Source organism: Terrapene carolina, unplaced genomic scaffold (assembly GCF_002925995.2).
Source record: "Terrapene carolina triunguis isolate 2854851 unplaced genomic scaffold, T_m_triunguis-2.0 Scaffold926, whole genome shotgun sequence".
Classification (NCBI taxonomy): Eukaryota; Metazoa; Chordata; order Testudines; family Emydidae; genus Terrapene; species Terrapene triunguis.
This window is the reverse complement of record NW_020665277.1, coordinates 4008166-4030259: the sequence shown is the minus strand read 5'-3', so window position 1 is coordinate 4030259 and position 22094 is coordinate 4008166. Positions and strand designations below refer to the sequence as shown.

Below are 22094 nucleotides of genomic sequence, written 5' to 3'. Positions count from 1 at the left end.
CAGATTCTTCCCAAACGTCCCGTTCCCGCCGATGACTTGAGTGGCAGCGCCAGCGAGCGGCACTGCGCAAGCGCGAAGTGCATCACGGTAGTAGGGCCGATTAGGCGCATGCGTCCTTTTGCTATGGTGGGCGGGGCGGTTGCTCTCCGAGGACGTTGGATATGCTGCGCATGCGTGGTGCGACGGCGGCGCTCTGGGTAGTCATGCAGTGCGCGTGCGGAGTGAGAGCTGGTACCACTCGTCCGGTCGGTTTGGGGCGGGACTTCCTGTGCCGATCCGGAAGAGCCGGGGGCGGTGCCTGCCGGAACAACCTAACGCCAGCGGGGATGCCGTACTGGGGCGCGGACGATGCCGTGGCGGAGCTGCGCCGAGCCCTGTCCAACCGCCACGCGCAGGCCGACCGGCTGCGCTACCGCAACGTGCTGCTGCGCGTGATCCGGTACGGCCCGTGCGCGCGCTGCCCCGCGGCTGGCTGGGACGGGCCCGAGCGGAGCCGGGGCGCCCCCCTGGGACGGGCGGGTCGGGGCGAGCAGGGCTGGCGGCGGCGGCCCGGGAGGGAGGGAGAGCGAGCCCCAGCCCCAGCCCCAGCCCCAGCCCCAGCCCTGAGCTCGGCTTTGCTCTCTCTGCTGCTCGTGCGGCGGTTTCAGGCGCATGACCCAAGGCGTGGATGTGTCCGGGGTTTTCATGGAGATGGTGAAGGCCAGTGCCACGGGGGACATCGTGCAGAAGAAGCTGGTCTACTTGTACATGTGCACGTACGCCTCTCTGCAGCCCGACCTAGCGCTGCTGGCTATCAACACCCTGTGCAAAGACTGCTCCGACCCCAACCCCATGGTCCGAGGCCTCGCCCTCCGCAGCATGTGCAGCCTCAGGTATGGAAGCGACTTGGCTGGGAGATGGACGCATGACCCTGCCTATGGTCTTAGCAGTGGGGACCTAAGTGCAGTGGTGTGGCCTAGCTCTTGGGAACGTTGCTGTTTCCTAGGTGAATGCAGCCTGTTGTTAGTCATCGTTTTAGTGATCTCCACCTGCCTGAGAAAGCGGCTGGGGGTGTGGGAGATTATGATTATAGACTGTTTAGGCCAGCAGTGGCCAGCCTGAGACGGAGCCAGAATTTACCAATGTACGTTGCCAAAGAGCCACAGTAATATGTCAGCAGTCCCCCCATCAGCTTCCTAGCACCTACTGCCTGCTGGCAGCCCCCAACAATCAGCACCTCCTCCCTCCTCCCTCTGCAGTCAGCTGTTTCACTTGTGCAGGAGGCTATGGGGGGGAAGGGTAAAGGAGCAAGAGCATGGCAGGCTCAGGGGAAGGGGCAGGGACCTTGGGGGAAGGGGTGGAGTGGGGGCTGGGCTTGGGGCAGAGCAGGGGGTTGAGCAGTGAGCACCCCCCCGGCACATTGGAAAGTTAGCTTCTATAGCTCCAGCCCCGGAATCAGTGCCTAGGTAAAGAGCCACATATTAACCTCTGAAGAGCCGCATGCGGCTCCGGAGCCACAGGTTGGCCACCCCTGGCTTAAGTGCTCAGGCAATGAGGACACTCAAGTAGGAGAAGGGAGGTTATAGTCGCTCTATTTGGCCTGGTGCAACTGCTACTGGAATGCTGTGTCTGCTTTTGCCTTCAGCAGTACAAGAAGGATGCTGATAAATAGGCGAAGGTTCAGGGAAGAGCCACAGAAATGACTAAAGGTTTTCAAAACTTGTCTAAGAGCAGTGGTTCTCTACTTGCAGCCTATGGGCTGCTTACAGCCCAATCAGCACTTGAGCTGTAGCCGATGTGACATCCTCAGAGCCGTACAGGTAGCATTGGATGCAGCCCACAATGGTAAATAGGTTGAAAACCACTGTCTTAGGTTTTGTCTACACTGGACCGTGAACGACAAAACTTTTGTCATTCAGGAGCGTTGAAAACCAACAACCCTGAAGGACAAAAGTTTTGCTGACGAAAAGCGCCGCTGGCAGGAGAGCTCTTCTACCAACAAAGCTACTGCCGTTTGTGGGGGGTGCAAGTTTTTTGTTGGCAGGAAAGCTCTCTCTTGCTGACAAACAGCGGCTACGCTGCACGCCTTTTAGCAGTACGGCTGTGTCACTAAAAGGTGCATAGTGTAGACATAGCCTTAGAGTGTTACATTGAGGTCCTTGAATTTATTTAGTTTAAAGAAATGGGATCACAAACTATAAATACCTACCCTGGAAACCAATATTTAGTAATGAGCTCTTCAGTTTAGCACACAAAGATATAAGAAGATCCAGTGTTTGGAAGGTGAATCTTGACCAATTCAGCTAGAAATAAGGTGGAAATTCTTAACATTGAGGGCAATTAACAATTGGGACAATTTACCAAAGGTTATGAGGAATCTCCACTGGCAATTTTTAAATCAAGATTGGATGTTTTTCTAGATATTCTCTGGGCCAAATAGAAATTAATTCAGGGTCATTCTATGGCCTGTTTTATGCAGTGGGTCAGACTAGATGATCACAGTGATCCCTTCTGGCTTTCTAATGTATTCATCTGAATAGCAGTGCCTGGATATTCTGGGTGGGGACTCAGGACTTCAGAAATGACACACATGCCTTGAGTGTTTTCTTTATGCTGCTTAATTCTTTTAAAAGACGCAAAAGAGATGTGCACAGAATGGAAAATGGTTACCTGCGTGTAGGGGGATTATTGAAAGAGAACAGCAAGGAAAGCCCTTAGTTTGTAAAAGTGGTTGCTGTAGATGGGGGAGCACCCTAGGATATCTTGAGGGATTTTGAATGAATCCAGAATGATACATACTTATTCGTAGGATGCCTGGCATACAGGAGTACATCCAGCAGCCCGTTCTGAATGGTCTGCGAGACAAAGCGTCCTATGTGAGGAGAGTAGCTGTTCTTGGCTGTGCAAAGATGCAGAAACTCCAAGGTGACACCGAAGTGGGTAAGTAGTCAGATTTTGCACTGGAGGAAGGAGGGTATGGTCATACTTTGTCCTAGAGCTTTCATTGGGGAGAGGAAGATTGTTTCTCTACTAGATAAGATACATACAACTCATTTAGGTGCTGCTCTTTAGAGTCAAGGCTCCCTGTTTGGCCTGGATTCACTGGGCTGTGCGTTGGTTTTGGATCCCACAGGAGTGGAGGCAGGGGGAGGGGGGCAGCCTGTGAACATAAGGCAGATCCCTAATGGAATCTGCTTCTTGGGCATTTTCAGGTCTGGCAGGGTGAGTTTCCACAGAGGAATACTCCTTTCATATCTGCTGCTTCACTGGGCTGGGACTCTTCCTTTCCTGCTTCTTTTTCTGTGCTATGTGTGAGCCTCTTCCTCTAGCACCTGACTGCCACACGTGCAGTGATACTGCGTAGAGAGGGCTCTTTAGAGAATACCTATGCCATACTCTAATGTTACTGGAAAGTCAAGGGTGTTTGTAGTTTGCTGGTAACAATTCTTCCTCCCAGGTGCTGTGTCATGGTCCCCATATTCCTGAGGCCGCTCATGGACAGTGACTGTCTTGCCTGAATGGATGCAGTGCCTCTGAGTCTCTGATGATCTAAGTGCCTTTGTGTCTCTGCAGATGGCGTGCTGGTGAATGAGCTATACAGTTTGCTTCGTGACCAGGATCCCATTGTAGTGGTGAATTGTCTGAGGGCTCTAGAAGAGATTCTGAGGCGGGAAGGAGGAGTTGTCATCAACAAGCCCATAGCCCATCACCTTCTCAAAAGGTCTGTTCTCTGTGTGAGAAGCTGGAAGCTTCACTCTAGTGAGATCCCCCTGTGTTCTGTATGGCAGCAGAGCAGATGTGTCAGCTCCTGGCAGAGCTGAGAGGAGGCTTTGGAAACAAATTCCATTGCTGTAAGTTGTTCCCTCCCACCCCCCAAAAAGATAGGAGAGTGCCAGATTAACCTCACTGTCACATGTGAAATCTGAGGCCTTCCCAGTGATACACAGAACCAACCTCAGTTTCCAGGAGAAGTTTGTGACCAACTATCGGTTTATTTAGAATTACAAGTTGTATCATGGCTTATCTAAAGGTTCTTTCTTCCCTGACAACAGCTGGGGCACATCAGTGTAGGACCAGCTGTTCTAGCCTGTCTGTCCCACTACCTCCCAATATGTGTAATGTGGCAGGGATGGTGTCCAGTGTCTGAAGGAATCAGCTTCTCTTCAGACAGGTCTGGGTTGGTTCAGTCAAGGGAGTGGCATCCTTTCTCTTTTGCTCTAGCCATGCACCTTCTCAGTGTTTCTCTCTGGTTTAGTGCTTGAGGGCAGGTGTGAGTGACTGAGACAGAGTTCAGCTTCAGCATGCATGTGAACTGACTGGTTCCCTTGAGAGAGAATGCTGGTGTCCGCATGTACAAACCTGGCAATTGGTGGGTATGCTGAAACCATACAAAGTGCAACAGCTGCAGGCTCTGCCCTGGAATGATCCTTCTGTAGTGCTGCATCTTTTGTGACCTGTTTACCGTGCTGCTTTCTTGGCAGAATGTCTGACTTAGACCAGTGGGGACAGAGTGAGGTGCTGGCCTTCCTGCTGCGCTACAAACCCCGCAGTGAGGAAGAACTCTTCGACATCCTCAGCTTACTAGATGGGTCCCTCAAGAGCAGCAGCCCCGGTGTTGTGATGGCAGCCACCAAACTCTTTCTGGTGTTGGCCAAGGACTTCCCACAGGTACAGACAGATGTACTAGTTAGAGTGAAGGGACCACTGCTGGCGGCCTGCACCTCCGAGAGCCGGGAGCTCTGCTTCGCTGCCCTGTGTCATGTGCGCCAGATCCTGGGAAGCCTGCCTGGCCACTTTAGCAGCCATTACAAGAAGTTTTTCTGTTCCTACTCGGAGCCCCATTACATTAAATGTCAGAAGATGGAAGTGCTGTGTGAGCTGGTGAATGATGAGAATGTGCAGCAGGTGCTGGAGGAGCTGAAGAGTTACTGCACTGATGTGTCAGCCGAGCTTGCCCAGGGGGCCATCTTCGCCATAGGTAAGAGCTCTGCTTTTGCTTCAGAAACAGCCGGGGGTTGTCTCTGAAATCTCTCAAATAGGCCTTTCTTCACCGAAACAAGCCTAGGCCAGCGACGAAAGAGCACTGTGTGTCAGAGCTGTCCTGGTGCCGCACCCCAGGCTGAGCCTGATCCCCAGAAATACGAAGGCGTTCCTGAGCATTTCTGAATTGCTCTGCCTGGGCCGGGTGCCCCAGAAACGCTAAGTTGCTAGCAAGCCATTGGCTCCTAGCAGGCTGGGCTGGACTGATGTGCGCATGAGGTGACTTTACCCACCCACCCATCTTATTAGGGAGCATGAAAACGTGGAATCGTAATGAACCCGTGGGGTGGATGGGTGGGCCCTAAATTTCTGGGTAGTGCTATGGGGGCAGAGTTAAGGTTGTTTGGGGTCCCTAATATTGCATTTAAAATGTCTGTTTTTAAATTGTGAATGGATTCTTCCCTTAGGTGTACCAGACTTTCTCTCATTTGTGTGTGTGCTGAGGGAACTAGAGCATTCTCATCAGGATTTATTTTTTCCATTTTTTTTTTAGCTGTAGTGAGCGGTATCATAGAATGTCAGGGTTGGAAGAGACCTCAGGAGGTCATCTAGTCCAACCCCCTGCTCAAAGCAGGACCAACCTGTAGATTGTTTCTCTGCCGTAATAGCAGGCTAACAAGTGTTTTCAGACGAGGGAGAATATCACTCTAACATGACTTTGTGGTGGATAGCATAAGCACGCCTGTCCATTTCTCTGACCAAAGCTTGACTTGTTCCCCTTGGTGCTTCCTCAGGCAGCATTGCCAGGACGTATACAGAGCAGTGTGTGGGGATTCTAACGGAGCTCCTAGGGCTTAAGCAAGAACATATCACTTCAGGTAAGGATTTGCTGCTGGCTGAGTTCTCGGGTTTGCTTGCTTCACGCTTTCAAGAAATGGCCTCGCCACCAGGACATCTAGCTTTGGTAGAGTTGTGTGGCTCTGGGCTGGGATTTGGGAAATCCCTGTCCAGGTGACCACAAGATAATCATTTGGTGTGGCTTCTAACCTGGTAGGCATCTTCCTTGTGTGGACTTTATAACTTCTCCTATCTTAGCTACCTTCCTTGTGCTTAAGCGGGGACCGGACACAGCTCCATCCACTGTGTGATGTGGACTGAACCTGCTAGCTCAGGGAGTGAGGGACTGTACTGAGATATTTTAATGGCTCTTTTATAAAGGTCAAGTTGATTGAAAGTTCTGACCTTAAAGTTGTTTCCCACTGGCTGCTTTAGTCTCTGCCCCTTTTGTAATTTCAGTCACTGATGTAACTGACTCTGCTCTCTGGTTTTCCTGCTGCTTTCAGATTTAACATCATTCACTGTTTCCCTCGCTTCTTTTGAATAATTTTTCTCCACCTTTTATGGGCTTTCAAAATTGCAGCTTTTTCCAGTCACCAAATGAATTAATTTTTAGAATGTATATGCAAGTTTATAAGTTAGCAGCAGTTGCTGTAGAGACTCACCTTAAAACACTGTTGCTGTGAGACAGTCAGTCACTGCCTTCTCAAGGACAGGGGATGGCTGGGGGAGATTGCGTCACTGCAGCCAAAGAAGCAATCTTTGCCATTTAAACATTTTATTTTGGATGGGGGGAGCAAAGGCTTTACATTTACTATGGCAAACCCCAGTGCTGTGAGGCTTTGAAGAAAAGTGCTCCAAATAGCATGAATGAGTGCAGCACTGACCTGGCTCACTCCGAATCGGCCAGATCTGATAGGTGGTGAATTATTTTCTTGGGGTGGTGATTTTAAAAAGCTGCTGTTAGACGCTGAGCATTCTGTTCCACTGCAGCTGTGGTGCAGGCTTTCCGGGACCTGGTGTGGCTTTGTCCCCAGTGCACTGAGGCTGTGTGCCAGGCTCTGCCCAGCTGTGAGGAGGCCATGCAGGACAGCGAGGTAGGGAGGCTTCATGCAGTTAGCCGAATGGCGATCCGTCTCCTGTCATGTAGAACTGCTAAACAGAGCCAGCTCTGCTTGGAGTGGCCAAACAAGTATTTGAAGGGTGTGAGCACCAAGGAGGGAGAGGAATCATTTGGGGTGGGATGAGGGATTATGCCTTTGTTCAGTTACGTCCCATCCCTCCTAGTCAAATTCAGGCTGAATCTCAAGAGCATCTGAATGATGGGAGCTCCTAGGCTGTAGAAAAACTTCTCCATGGGGTGGAGGGAAGCTCTGGCCTTTGAATCTGTGAGCACCTGTTACTTGGCAGTTTAGAGCAGCACTGTTTGCAGGCCCCTCCTCAGTACAGTGATGTCAGCCAAGTTGTCTGTACATGGCCCCTTTTGGGCTAGGACAACGGAGATCCCACCACTTCCCTTAACCCCAGATAACCACTGTATTTAGGGCATACAGAAGTGTGGTCTGGGGAACTAGCCTGAGAGCTAGGACTCTAGAATTCTATTCCAGCTCTGACATGGAATCATGCTGATGCCTGGGCATGTCCCATCACCTCTCTGCTGTGGTTTGCCGGTCTGTAAAAGGATATTACAATAGTCCTGCTTCACAGGACTGTTGTGAGGCTGTTGGTTCGCGCTGGTCCAGTGCTCTGGAGAGGGAAAGCCTGGTATTAAGTGCTGGGTGTTTCTGTGTTGGCTGATGTTACTATTTAAATATCGGGAGACTCTTGTCTTGAATACTCCTCTCTCCAATAAACAGTTCTGAGCTGAGCACCATCCTGGTGATCTGCAGCCTGGGGTTCCCAGTCCACCTGATGCTCTGGTGGTGGTGTAATTCTTCTCAGGGGTACCCAGGGTTATGAGGCACCTCGCTAATTCCTGCCCTTAGCGTGAGGGAGTCTTGTCAGTGCCTGCTGCACCAGCCCCCGTAATACAAGCACTGCCATCCAGGTGTCCGCAGGCATCGCACTCTCTCTAGAGGTTAACAATAGACATGTACCAAGCTTCTGGACTACCCAGCTCCTGTTCCACTGAACATTCAGAACTCAGCTTTGCTTCTCCCGAAGGAACAGTACACACCAACTTACACAAGGTTCAACTCAGGATCCCCACTCCACTTAACATGCAGCACTTAGATAGATTTATAGTGAAAACAATAACTTTATCAAAGAGCAGAGATTCAAATGACAGTAAATAAAAATATTAGAAACAGATGGTTACATGTAAAGGAAAATCATAACATGATGTGCCTTTTAGAGCCAAAACTTAACTCACAAGACATTCCCTGTCTCCTACAGGATCGCTTAGTCCAAGTCCTTTTCTCAGTGTTTTTAGCCAGGATGGCTGAGAGCCCCCTTTCATAACCTCAAGCTTACTGACCACTTGTCTTCAGAGATTGAAGGATGCCAGGATGTTTCTGTAGAGCCCCAGATATTCCAGACCAGACCTTTGATCTTTACCTGAAAATAGGTTTCTACCTCTCCCCCTGCTGTTCCTGTTAATTTCCTTCTGAAGTCTCCGCAAGCTCTTCTTCAGCATTTGATTTAGTATGTTGTTAAACTTCTGTTGTAAGACCCACGGTACACAATGGTCCACCAGGTCTCCCATCTCCTGTCTGGAGAAGTTTGTCTCAAGGCACAGAATCTTTGAGTGACCTGCCTTTACCTACAAAACCTAGAGAACATAATTTTCAGCATGTATTCGTAACTCCTCACGCTTTCCTTACATACATCTTGCAATGAATATGGCCACCACATGACCCCTTTTGGTGAACCCAGGGGATCCCTGTACTCCTATGTATCCCTGTGCCTTCTGCCAGTTGGTGTCAAAGGTCCTTGGTCACAGATTGTACTAGAAGTGCAGTGTGGAGTGGCTTGGCTCTGAGCATCCGGTGGTGTTGTTTGACTCCCCAGGGCAAGCAAGCGCTGATCTGGCTCCTGGGAGTGCATGGGGAGAGAGTTCCCAATGCTCCCTATGTTTTGGAGGACTTTGTCGAGAATGTGAGATCGGAGACGTTTCCAGCAGTGAAGATGGAGTTGCTGACAGCTTTGGTCCGACTCTTCCTGTTTCGTCCTGCCGAATGCCAGGACATACTCGGGCGACTGCTCTATTACTGCATAGGTGGGTATGTCTTGCTGAGACTCTCATGCCCGCAGCCCTGTGCTAAATTTATGTCAGGGCACCTGCTGTATTACTGCATAGGTGGGGGTGTCCCTGCTGGGGACTCTCGCACACACTGCAGTGACAGATGGAGAATTTTGTGGCAGAAACTCCTCAGCTCAAAGATCCGGACTAGTTTTAAAATAAGTTTTTGACATCCTCCTATGTGGATGCAAATGCAGAATCTAGCCCTCTTCCTGTCTGCCTCTTTGCCCTTGCTCCTGTTTACCACCTTGCTGCTGCTACTCCTGCTGCTGTTTGGCCCCTAGCTCTGCAAAGTGGTAGAGGAAATGGACAGCACTCAGGATCCAGGTGTTGGTTGGTATGTACCAGCGAAGGGTTGTCCATTGAGGTCTGATCTATGAATGCTAGCATGCCCTGAGTGAACATGTGTGTGTTCATCTTTCCAGAGGAAGAGACTGATATGGTGGTACGGGACCGGGGGCTGTTCTACTATCGTCTCTTACAAGCTGGCGTGGAAGAAGCGAAGCAAGTGCTGTGCAGCCCCAAGTCTGATCCCTCTCTGGGACTCCTGGAGGATCAGGCTGAGCGACCTGTGAACAAATGGGCTTCAGAGTTTAACACGTTGGTGCCCATATATGGGAAAGCGCGCTGGGCAGTTGTCACTGCTAACTGGGCAACGGAGCCGCGCTGCGGAGGCTTTCCCTTTGCTGCTCCGATGACTGCAGGAACAGGTAGTCACACGCTCAGCTAGAAAAATACCTTCCTCCATTGATAAATCTTCCTATGTTTGACCCTCTGGGAGGATCCCAGGTTTTAGCACTGAAGCCTTGAGTACAAAAGGCTGTTATGGGGTCTCAGCCTTTCACTTAACACTTGGCTGTTCACAGTCTGCTCACCCCGGTGGAATATTGGAGGCATTACACTTCCCGGGTTTGTGTTGCTGATAGGTCCGTCAGACACTCTTGGTGATACTGGGGGCAGCATTCCCAATGCCATTTCTCACCCTGTTCCATATTTGATTTCAGAGTCACTAATTTCAGAAGGGAATAAGGAAGTTCTCCAGGTTCATTCCGACTCGGCTGGCTTGACTTTAATCCCCAAGGCCCACCTGACTGCAGAGCAGTTTGAGAAGACCTGGCTGAGTCTGGATGTGAACTGCCAGCAGGCTCTGCCCTGGCATGGAGCTGCTCACCCAGACACCATACAGACTGCGCTTCAGGTTGTCCACATCCAGACTATTGCTATGAGTAAAGCTGGCGCCCAGCCATGGAAAGCCTATCTCAGTGCCCAGGATGAGTCTGGCTGTCTCTTCCTAACAGAACTGCTGCTTGAGACCGAGAACTCAGAGATGCAGGTTTCCGTGAAGCAGAGTGAGGAGAGGACTGAGGTGCTGCAACACTTTATCTCAGTGTTAAGAACTGTAATGGGGACAGTCCTAGGGCTGAAATCCTGATTCCTCTAAGCCCTGCTCGGAGCAGGCTCACTCGGGGTGTAGGGAAGATCTTTTCTACGGCTCAGCGTGGCGTTACTGAAGTTAAATTGCTCTTCTTCTAAACTGTTTGTAAGAGCCTTGAACAGCCCCCGATCTGCCTTAGTGCTGCCATTAGTGCCAGTGGGAATAGTGTGTGGCCCAGGGGCAGCATAAGGTGTGAGTGTAGCTAGTTTCTTCACATACTGCATTATAACAGGTGCATGGGAAAGATTCAAAATCCATCAAGGTCTCGCAACTCTGAAGGCTGGGGGGATGGATCATCAGTCTGGTGCTTCTGATGGGGTTACTGAAGCAGAAACAACTCCAGTGCTAGTTACATGAATAAAAGAAAGATTTAATATTGGAGTCAGATCTCTCTAGAGAGGACTGGGAATGTTGTTTATACCTGTGCTAGAGGGGCATGCAGTGTATATACTCGACGTGCTGCCATATGGAGTATGCAGTGGAGACAGACCCTTAGTGTTCCTCTTCAGGGCTCCGCAGTAAACTACATGCAGGCTTCTCTCTGTTCAACCACCGCTCCTTGGGGCTGGGCTTATTAACTTCAAAATCCCCAAATAAAGTCTATGAAGTTCAACTCAACTGGCTGCTTTTAGTAGGCCGCTCCCAACCCTTCCTGGAGTGTTCTTTTCTTTTCCCCCGTAGTCTGCACCAGGAGCCTCTTGCTCACTGCAGCTCTTGCACTGTATGCTACTGTTCCCCTCTCTTGATAGAGACCAGCTGTCCTCTATCATGTGCCACTGTGAGATGCATAATGAGGCACAGGTGGGCTGAACCAACTCCCTCTTAAGGCATGTCTACATTGCCCCTTCCCCCCAAAAAAAACCATGGCAGCAAGTCTCAGAGCCCCCAGCAACTGACATGGGCTCATGCTACAGCGCTAAAAAGAGCAGTGTAGAAGTGCCCACTCAGGCTGGAGCCCCCACTTTTGGGTTTCAGAGCTCGGGCATCAGCGCAACTGGGAATGTCTACACAACTAGCTATTTTTAGCTCCCAGCTGGCATCCGCTGACCCAGGTTCTGAGACTTGCTGCCATGGCTCTTTGTTTGCAGTGTAGATGTACCCTCAGTGTCCACCCTGTGACTCTGAGTTAAGAGCCACACCAGGTTAGACCTCCCACACTTAGGGAATGGCTTCTTCCCTCATTGCCATAAAACCCCTCTTGTGCTGGTGAAGTGGCTGCTCTTGTTACCTTGGGAGCAGCAGCGCAGAATTTGCTGTGAAGTCCACTGACCATCTTTGTGGATCTGTTCTCTGCAGTATGTAAGCATTCAGCAGGTATGGTCACGCTAGCGAAACCTCAGCTAAGGCTGCCTGCTATAGCTGCAGTTGGGTATGCAGTTGCATAGACTGTAGTCTGGTGTCTCTTATCACCAGCTTACAGGACCTTTCCTGTGTGAGCTGAGTTCACTTAGCCACACCTCTGGCTGCTCTGGGTGATGGGAGCATATTTGCATTATGAAATTATCAGCAAAAACACCCTTGTACCCTGTCAGCAACTCCTCATGTTTACACAGTTGCAGGTAACCTGGTTCCAATCCCTGTGTAGACATGACCTCTGAGTCCAAGACTCATTCTAGGCTGGGTATCCCTTGGTGAAGCATGGACTTTGGAAAAACTTCATTCTCGACAGCTGTTTTATACAGTAAATGGTTATTGTGAAACTTTGACGCACCCATGTGCAGGAGAGCAAGACTGAGGGATGAAATAGCCTGTCAGTGCTTTACCCTGCCCTGGGGAGGAGGAGTCTCCCTAAGGCACTTGCCCTTGGGAGGGTGTGACGCATGCTGAGCTGACCAGGAAGGAGGAAAGCTTCTAAAGGTTCTGTGCACAAACCTTACCCGGAAGAGGAACAGCTGCAGGGGCCGCTTGGCTTCTGTTTGAACTTCAGATAATCCAAGGGGGGGGACGTATTAAAATGAAGAGCCCTAGGACTTTTGAGGAGCAAACAGAGTGCATTGTGGAGGCACTTCTCTCTGATCTCCTAGGGGAAGACGAATGGCTTGCTTCCCGCAGTCTGGAGACAGACTCTTTTGCTGAGTCACATGCAGGTAAAGTCACCTGGGACCAAATCTCTGGGGGGAGGCAGGAGGCTTTCTTGGCTGAAGGTTCTAGGTAAATGTCCTGTTGGGGTGTTCCTGGAATGGATAGAGAGGTGGGCTGCAGTTTGGGCTGGCAGGTCTCAAGCGAAGCAGGGTTGGCACAGGTCAGTATTTCCATGAGAGTCTTCAGGTGACTGCAAGGAGCGGTATTGCCCTTCCCTCTCAGTCCAGGTTGAACCATTTCCCTGATGTGGGGCTATGGAGAACTATGCTATTGGAAAGGACTTTCCAATGAGATGCAAAATGGAGATCCTGACTGCTTGTCATTGAAAAACCCAGGCTGCATCACAAATGTGCAGCTTACATATATTTGTAATAGTCTGTAGAGCGCCTGGGATTTTTGGATTCCAGTTATCAATGCCAGTAACTTTTTCACTCGCCAAATCTCCATAAAAATAACTTGTCCTAATAGTGATGGGGAAAGTGTAACTGGTCCTGGTCCTTGTAACCAAAGAACTAATTATCATGAATGTATCGAGTACCAACACTGTACTTGGGGCTTAACAAATAAGGAAGGGTCTGGTCTCCGTCCCAGGGAGTGTACAGTCTAGTTCAGACCCAGCCAAAAGACAATCGGGCCTAGAGAGTGGCTGTAAGTTGGTGCAAGTGGGAGGTGCTGTAAGCATCAAGCAGCATTTGTTTCTCAAAGGTTTCATGGAAGCCTGCTTGGAGGAGGGAGCTGAAGGAGGAAAGGGAAGCTTGGCCCAGAGGGAGTCTCCCATCTGCCTGTCCCCTGTGCTGAGCTCCCATCAGGCTAATGAGTCACGTACAAGTCTATTTCCACTGACTGGAGTATTGTGAAAACAGCCTGGTGAATGGCTGCAGCTCAAATTAAGTTTTCCTGAACCTGTGGAATCTAGTGTGGGGTTTAAGCCAGAGTTCTACAGGGGGTTGGGGGCTGCTAAATATTAAAATATCCAAATATTTGGAGTAATAAGAGAGCAACTTAGCAATGTAATAAGAAAGGGCAACTAGGACTTACCCAGCCTGGGCGGAGCAGCTAGCAACCCCGCTAGATAAAGTTGCTCAACACTTCCGATCTTCAGTGGCTTACAACTTTGCCAAAGTGTAACAATTTGGATTGAAATTTTCAGTGCTGGGCATTTGCCTCAGGCTGAACTCTGCTTTGGAAAATGTCAAGAAAAAATAGTTATTTCTTAGAATGTGTTTAGGGAAACGTGTGTTTTGCCCATCTTAAATTTTTAAAACCGTTCTGCTGAGAAGCTCTAGCACCATCCTGCATTTGAGCAGGAACTTGAAACTTGGGCAGAGGGCACATTTGTGTCAGGATTGTGCCTTTTACCATCCCTGTGGCAAAAGAGCCCAAACTAGCTACATTGTTAAGCCTTTGAAAAACTGCCGTTTGCACATTTATTAGAAACTAAATGGTTTGACGGGTGAATTTGCTGAAGATTCTGCCTGTACTGAGCATATTCCAGCCTGGAAATACAGAGGATAAGCAGGACTTTTTCTGCAAATGCTGCTCCCAGCTGACGGGGCTGCTGGGGTACTGGGCACCAAATCAGAGAATCTCTAATTTGTTCTCGTTGCTCCCCCTGCTGGCTGCCAGGAAGCATGGAGGAGGAGGAAGAAATAAGTTGGGCATTGGGGATGTTGGTAGGAGGATGAGACTAGGGTCTGGAAAGGGTAGTGAACTGGAACATGAACCCATGTCAGGTGGAGGGATTGAGACAGACGGGAGGGGGCAGAGGGGGTCAGGCTTGTGGGAGGCTAGGGGCAAGGGCAGAAGGGTCTCACCATTAGACACACTGTCCTCCAGAACCTAGATTTGAACCCAGGAGTTGTCTGTGTTCCTCTGCTGTCAGCAAATAGCTGTGTTAACCCCTTTGGCAAACTGTGTGTTTCGCCTATTGCCTGAACCTTGTACTCAGCCTCGTTCTGTTACCAGTTACTCTCTTAACTCAAGTGGTACAGGTCTGTGCTGTGGATCTAAAGATCTGAACCCGACTGATGACCCAAATCAGGTGTCCGTATGATTCCACATGATAAAAATTCTGGTTTTTAGTCTTTTGGATTTTTTAATTAGGAACTATTAGGAACTATTCTGTGATAATATAATTAACTATCATCCCATAATGCATACGCACAAGGGGTCCAAATTAAGGTTGCATGGGGAATCTTCATCTGGCATTTCCTAATTTCTGTGTGCCTGACCTCGCATTCTTTTAACACTATTTTTTTCATGTAATATAAAATAATTAAAAAATAAGTTTAGATATGAAACAGGCATTCTCAACCTCAACCACTCGACCTGCAGGTTGTACCCCTTTTTCCTGCTCTCTCTCTGCCGTCTTAGAACGTGCGCTCTCTGCAGGAGCAGAAGCTTCAAGTACCTTTGATTCGGTTATTATTGCCAGTCGTCTGCGGAGACTAGGAGACCAATATAACGAGGATCTGGAGCAGCCTGCCCAGCGCGTCATTGCTGAGATGGCTAAGGGAAAGGTAATGCAGAATCACTCTCTTTGTTTAGGCCAGGGTCTATCCCTCTCCTGCAATATGCTGTAGAGCCCAGCACCTCCCTTTCTTAACTGAAGTGGTATTATGTGAGAGGATGCTTTGTCTTGAGATGGGAGGGGCTGCTCTTGGACGATGGGGGGCGGGAGGGGAATGAAGACAGGGAGCTGTCTGAACAGCCCCAGCCTGTGTTAGCTGACCTGACATGAGCCTGGTCTGAGGTTGGAACTCATCCCAGCCCAGTTTCAATATGAATGCTCATGCTCCTCTAGCTCTAAGCTCTTTGCAGTCCTCGTTAAATTGGAAACTGCCCCTCCTTCTCCCCCAGCACTGTTGTGTGAACTACAGTAGCACTGTACAAACACCTAGTACATATAGTCTCTGCCCTGACGATCTTACAGTCTGACTTTAGATGTACCAAGCAATGCACTGGCCAAAGGGGTCACCTGCCTCAATCATAGAGCAGAGCAAGCCAGGCCTGGGTAACCCTGTGGGGTTTGAACCAAGACTTATTTTAATGGTGGTATTTTATAAAGCCTCCTCTTGGTGTTTCCAGGTGGAGGAATTTGGAGTCATGGTGGATTCTCTCAGCAAGAGTTGGAGCAGCCTGAATCCTGGGCTGGGCTACGAGAGGGCTTTTCTGGCAGTGTCTGTGAAATTGTTAGCATACCTTTCCCGGAAAGTTCCAGCTGTGGCCCGTCGAATCCAGTTTGTGGAGCTGATTAATGGGAACCGTGAAGTGAGAGGATACATCGAGACCCGTGGTGGCTGGGTGAGTGCTCAACGGTCACTGAAATTCTTCTGTTGGCACTTGTGGCTCTGTTCCTTTGCTAGTCTGAACTGGCTACAGTGCGACCCAGTGTTCTGAGGGCACCATTCATTGGCACGTCCAAGGAGATGTCCTAACCCTGTCAGCCTAGCTGCTCAGCCCTGCAACATGCCATCCTGGGGCATGCCCTGGCATTGCTGGCCACTGACCCCAAAAACACCAGATTGTTTCCCCTAATAGTCCTACGTTTCAGGTGTTATTGTCTCTCTATCTGAAGCACTGCTGTGTTAAACGTCTTGGTGAAATCCTGCCTTCGCTGAAGTCAATGGTATCCTTCCTATTGACTTCAACGGGATTTCACCGCTGTCTCAGCACCCTGAGTCTCTAACATTTCTGCCCTAGATAAGTTCATAAGGAATAAAAGTTAATCATATGTTGCTCTTTCTAGCTCCTAAGGGCTTTACAGACACTTTCTCTCATCCCCTTGTGGGGGTAGGGCTCCCCATTGTACTGCTGAAGAAACTGAGGCCTGGAAAGATGAAGTGACTTGGCCCAGGCCAGAGGGAAAGTTGGCATGCAAGCTGGGAGTAGAACTGGTTTCCCTATCCTGCACTTGGGCCATCTCTCTTACTGCTAGTTCCTTTAACCATTGTTTTTAATTCTTTCTTTCGATTCTTTTAGGAGAACTTTGAAAACTGATGGAAAAGGCTACACTGCCTCCCAGGGACTGAAATGGCAGCTTTCAATGACTTGACTTAAACTATTAAACTGTTTTCTGAAAATTGTTTTCCCAGCCATCAGTCTTTCTACTTCCCTCTGCCCCGAAGATCGATCCAGTCAGTAATTGGGACACCTCAACATGGAGCTATTCTTCCACACCAGATGTGGCTCTCTTGTTCTTGCACTTATTCATTTATTTACAAATAATTTGTAGGATTGATTTGGTTTCCCTCCAACATAGGCTGTAAATGCAACTTCTAAGTGTGAGGACTGACAGCAACACATTTGTTCTGCTAGCTTTGGTGCTGAACTCCTACCCTGTAACACCGAAGGGAGAGGGAGCCAGAGATGGCTGCCTAGTATCGTGTTGGGAAACAGACCAGCCAAGGAATTGAGTCCGAGCAAGCCAAAAAGGAGGACACTGTGAACAAGAAGAATGCTATTTATAGCAGAGCCCACAGATGTGAGAACTGGTAACAGTGAACACTCTTGGCCATCCTACTTCTCTAGCGCTCTAAGAGTTAACAAACTTCTACAATTAGGGGAATTGTCTTCTCTAGCTGGCCATGCTCACTGAAAGCCCAGTCAAACCTCCTCCTGCTACCTCTAGGAGTTGGTATTAACAGAAAGAGGCACTCACATATAGTCCCCCAGGAGCTACTGGTATATATGCTCTGCAGTAAAATCAGCTACACCAAATCTGTGTCTTAGCCTGTGCCACATTACGCTTGGGTTTGCTGGAGTGACTCCATAAGGATTCAAGGTTTTACATGATCCTGCAGTTTGCAGAGGGCTCGTTGGGATGCTGCTGTTGAATCAGTTCATTAGATGAGTAGGCCAGTGAAACAAGGCCTACATACCATATAGGACTCTGTGGGAGAGCCAGCTGAACCTGGAATATCCCACCCCAAATCATCACTGGGGCAGTCATAGAGAGATGGTTCCACCCCACCAGCGGTCCCCTCAGAAGCCAGCTGCTGCTACTCAAGGAATCTGTGGGGAGTTATTTGGAATTTCTCTGTAAACCCACTTCCCTCTCCTCCAGACTCAGCTCTGACACCTATATGAAATCAGTGGGTCAGTGATGTCTGGGCTGAGAGGCAGATGAGCACAGTGGCCCAACTTAATGTATTTTTAATAAAATGAGCAAATGAATCTGTATCCATGCAAACTATATGAATTTGATTGCATCTTTTTCCTCCCATCTGGTCTCATATTGTAAGCTGTTCAGGGCAGTGACCACATCTCCTACGGTGTGCTTGCACAGTACCCAACACAAGAGGCTCCAATCCTCTTTTTGGGGTCTCTAGGCAATAGGGTAATTATTAAATACTTAATTCCAACCTGGATCTGGGTCTTGTGGGCCCCTCGGAGTGGAAATCCGGCAGGGTGTGAGCTGGCTTGAGGGAAAGTAGCTGTACTGCTAGTTGATTTAATTAGATCCAAGGAAGTTGGATCTGTATTCACCAGGAGTTGGTGAAAGGAAGGAGGGGGGAAGGGTCAATTTCTCCTTGTTTTAAGATCCAAGGGGTTTGGATCTGTATTCACCAGGGAATTGGTGAAAGGTTTCTCAAAGCTTCCCAGGGAAGGGAATTAGCTTGTGGGAATGGTGGCAGCGGACCAGATCTAAGCTGGTAGTTAAGCTTAGAAGTCTTCATGCAGGCCCCCACACTTGTACCCTAAAGTTCAAAGTGGGGATACAGCCTTGACATGGTGCCACAAGTACTCCTGTTCTTTTTGCGGATACAGACTAACACGGCTGCTACTCTGAAACTTGATTTAATTAGGGGATTTGCCCTTACAGCCTCTCAAATGGAAGATGTCCATTTAAAAATCAGGTTGCAAACAAGTGTGTGTCTGTTACTAACACACCCTGGATCACTGGAAGGGAAGAATATAAAAATCCAGTTTATCATTCTTATGCACTTCATTTGCTATCTGCATTTCTCTCTACTTGGACAATGGCATCAGTTTCACTGGCGTACAGGGGCTTAGTGTGGCCATGTTTGGGTTTCAAACGCTACAGGTCAGTGTTTGTTTTAAAATGGTGGTTTTTCCCTTAGAATTTTCACACATTTCTGTTGCTCTACAGTTACATGAAGAATTGCTTTTACAAAATTTAAATTTGACAGAAATGTCTCTTTTGGGGATAGAGAGGTCTGTTGCCACTCAGAAAACCAGGCAAGAGTTCTGCAGAAGTACTCTGAACTGGATTTGTGACAAAAATCCAATAATTCTGCCATTTTGCTTGTTTTTTTGCGAGTCTGTAACTAACTCTGAAATCCCCCAAAGGCGTTGCTTTGCTGGCTATCTATCCAGGGACACTCAGTCTGAGATTTTCACTACTGGTGCAGAACCTTTTGAGTGTCTAGGAAGTTTAGGGGGTTTTGCTCCTCTCATATCTGGTTCCCAGTTTGAAGTCTTCTCCTTTCTGCCACTGTAGACTCACTCTGGGTCTTGTCAGCTGGAGAAGTTTCACTAGGAAGTTGTGTAAGGTGGAGTAGTTTGGCATAGTGGATTTATTTTTTTTAAAGGCTAATAGAGTTGGAGCCCCTTGACCCTGTCTCCTAGCAGTGATGTCTGGTGGAGCAGGACTAGGTACTCTGGCCTGGATCTGGGGAAGCCTGGCTGGGAAGGGTGGACCCCAAATATACACACAGGCATTATCTCTGTCTAGGAACCTTATGTAGGTTTCAGATTAATGTGATGAACGCACAAGCTAACTGAACCTGTTTTGTGTGCACAGCATCTGTCAAATGCATTTTTAGAACATAGAGTGCAGCTCACATGCAAAAGAGAGAGTTATAAATGTGACTGGAAACTGGATTTTGCATATTGTCTTTGTTGCTAGAACAGTCTGTGTATTCGGAGTTTATCAAGACATTGCTTCCTGTATGCTGAATGATGTACAGAGAAGTGTGGTCTTTTGGGTGACCCAGTGTGCTGGAGGTGTCAAGATGTTCTACTGATAACAGGTCCAGATGACCGCATCCTCCTGTGCCGGGGGTAGGTAATATCGCAATGCTGGTGATGGCCTGGAAATGAGACTTCACCAAAGACCATGCGAGTCTCTCTGACCTTCTCTTGGTGGGATAATGGAGGGGGGCACTTCAAAGATTCTGGAAATGAAGTCTTAAAAATAAAATCTTTCAGTTTGTTTTAATCTAAAACCAAAGGATATTTTTATTGTAATGTGCTTTCTGATTGTTTGAACCCTGGACTCAAACCCACTCAGAGCAGCCCGGTATGAAACCCAGCAGGTGGTTAAGTAGTCTAGATGCTGCATAGCCACCTGCCCTTGTATACAGAAGAGCAGCAGGATAAATATAGATTCAACTCCTAATGTGCCAGAATGATGCATCTTCTACTATGGAAAAATAATTTTCCTAGATTCCCATGCAGGTTCCAGATTTGACTTATGCTCATGATCCATGAATAATTTGGGCCTCTTAAATATTTCTTGAATGGGCATCTTTATTAGTGAATAAGGGTACGGTTGGGTCAAGCTGCAAGCAGGCAGCTCACGCTTAAAGAAGCATGACATTCTCATTTATCAAGGATTTGGGACAAATTTATAATCCGTGGGTACCTTTGATTTTGTTAATACAATTTTACTGGTAGGTTTTTTAATTCAAAGTATCTATATTTTAATCAAATATCTCCAGGCTTATGGTATATAAAGGAAGAGGAAACAATTGGTAAGGTGTCATGACCATGACGTATCATAAGAGCAAAGTATCAGGTTTTTGCTAGCAAAGAGCTGCAACTCACTACAGTATTAGTCTTAGGACTCAACTTCTGTTGGTATTTGGTTTTGTTTTTTAAACCTCATGCCAAAACCACATGAGAAAACAATTCCATTGATATGAACAGAAATGTAAAGCAATTAAAATTTTACACTTAAAAAAACTTCAGAGAATAAGTATACCATATGTTAAGACCTGGTGGGTCAAAGATTTACTGCTTGGGAGTAAGTATATCAGAGCGCACACTACTGGCAATACCCAGAAGCAGCGTTCTAGGGAGAACTGCTAGCTTCCAGCAGTGCAGAAGCAGGAAACTGCTTCTGTTCAGTAAATAAGCTTTTTTCCTTGATCATAGGTTTAAAAAGCTTCAGTAGAAATGGAAATTGTCTTTATAAAGATCGTAAAATATTTACAGCAAATGAAATAAAAAAATCAAAACCTGCCTAGTCTCTCAAGTCACATTTGAGCATATATTAGTAAAATGCACATTAATAGTATTTTAATACATAGCTTTTATATACAATTATACACACAAGCATCTTTTGCTTGACCGTTTGGTAGAGAATTGTTACACTGTTAATTGTGCTATTGAACTGAATGAAAATTGTCTTTACAGTTAAAAGAAACTCACCACTTTTCTATGTCCTGGTGCTCTGAATGATGATTAAAGATGCTACTAGAATAACCAGGAACAGCCAGCGCAGAACAGCCCATGGAACTGGGATCCAACTACTAAAGCCAAAGAGGACAATAAATCATTTTGAGTAGCCACTGTGGAAATACTGGATCTGCAGGTAAAAGATCCTTTTAACAAACATTTAATACAACAAGCACAAGTTCGAGGGGGGGAGATTTTTTTCAAAAATGCCCACAGAATTTAGGAGCAAAAGTCACATTGTTACCATTTGTTTTTCAAACAGTGGTGCTGAATTCTGTTGTCCCATTCATTGCCCTTATTTCTAAATAGAAACATGGGGATTTCCATAGTGGATCAAAACAATGGTCCATCTAGTGAGGTATCCTGGCACCAGCCGAGGCAAGTGCCAGATGTCTTAGAGGAAAGTTCAGGAAACCCAGTGAGACAATTATGGAATATCCTGCCCACCTAGAAGTCTTTCTTTAACCTGGGCAGTTCAGTGATCAGCCTGTACCCTGAAGCATGATCCTCTTTATAATTCATTACAGTCCTTCCTTCTGTAACTGAAAGTTCTCATTGTCCTTATAAGTGCTTGATCCTTTTTTAAGTCTTGTCAAGCTCTTGTCATCTGTAACACTTTGGCACAGTGCTCTGACATTTGGATCAAGTTAGCAATTTCATTCCCTATTAAATCTCTTCTGTACTGATTTTCTTTCTATCGTGTCTCTTTCCAATATTCCCAGTGTGCCAATTGCCATAGTACCTAGGCACAAATATTCCCACCACATTAGCTATAGTTTTAAATGTCTTTAGACCGAAATTTTTCCACTAGGATTTCTGAGAGAAACCCTATCTAATCAGTAGGAACACATAGTTGTGATGGCTGGTACCTACTCTTCTGTGCCAGGATGGCTAGAGGAGTTGGAGCAAGGTGTTGAATAGCCTATGAAGGGTGTTGAAGGCATCTCAACTGTAAACACTGGGGTTGTTCTTATACAGTTGTATGATTCACCATCTGTAATAAAAATATACAATTGCTTGTATAGAATCCAATGCATATCCACTTGGCATTCGACATTTCATACTCTCCCCTACGCTACAAGAGGAGCAAAGAAAATAATGTACGTTACATTGAAC

General features: G+C 47.7%; 2 protein-coding genes across 3 annotated transcripts; both read left to right on the top strand.

Moving 5' to 3' along the window:
* The first annotated feature begins 325 nt into the window (after window positions 1–325).
* AP4B1 (adaptor related protein complex 4 subunit beta 1) lies at window positions 326–11085 on the top strand. 2 transcript variants are annotated; one of them, XM_024211371.1, is made up of 10 exons: window positions 326–439; window positions 648–872; window positions 2789–2919; window positions 3553–3700; window positions 4461–4957; window positions 5754–5837; window positions 6790–6893; window positions 8806–9013; window positions 9463–9747; window positions 10042–11085. In XM_024211371.1, exons 1-10 carry the CDS (start codon window positions 327–329, stop codon window positions 10467–10469), a joined length of 2223 nt encoding a protein of 740 aa, XP_024067139.1. In that variant the 5' UTR covers window position 326; the 3' UTR covers window positions 10470–11085. The 2 variants fall into 2 exon arrangements, with proteins under 2 accessions (XP_024067139.1, XP_024067140.1); XM_024211372.1 differs by lacking the exons at window positions 6790–6893; window positions 8806–9013.
* Window positions 11086–11370: 285 nt separating this feature from the next.
* On the top strand, window positions 11371–17724 carry BCL2L15 (BCL2 like 15). Its single transcript, XM_024211373.2, has 4 exons — window positions 11371–12559; window positions 14889–15073; window positions 15642–15857; window positions 16536–17724. Exons 1-4 carry the CDS (start codon window positions 12427–12429, stop codon window positions 16551–16553), a joined length of 552 nt encoding a protein of 183 aa, XP_024067141.1. The 5' UTR covers window positions 11371–12426; the 3' UTR covers window positions 16554–17724.
* Window positions 17725–22094: the final 4370 nt, after the last annotated feature.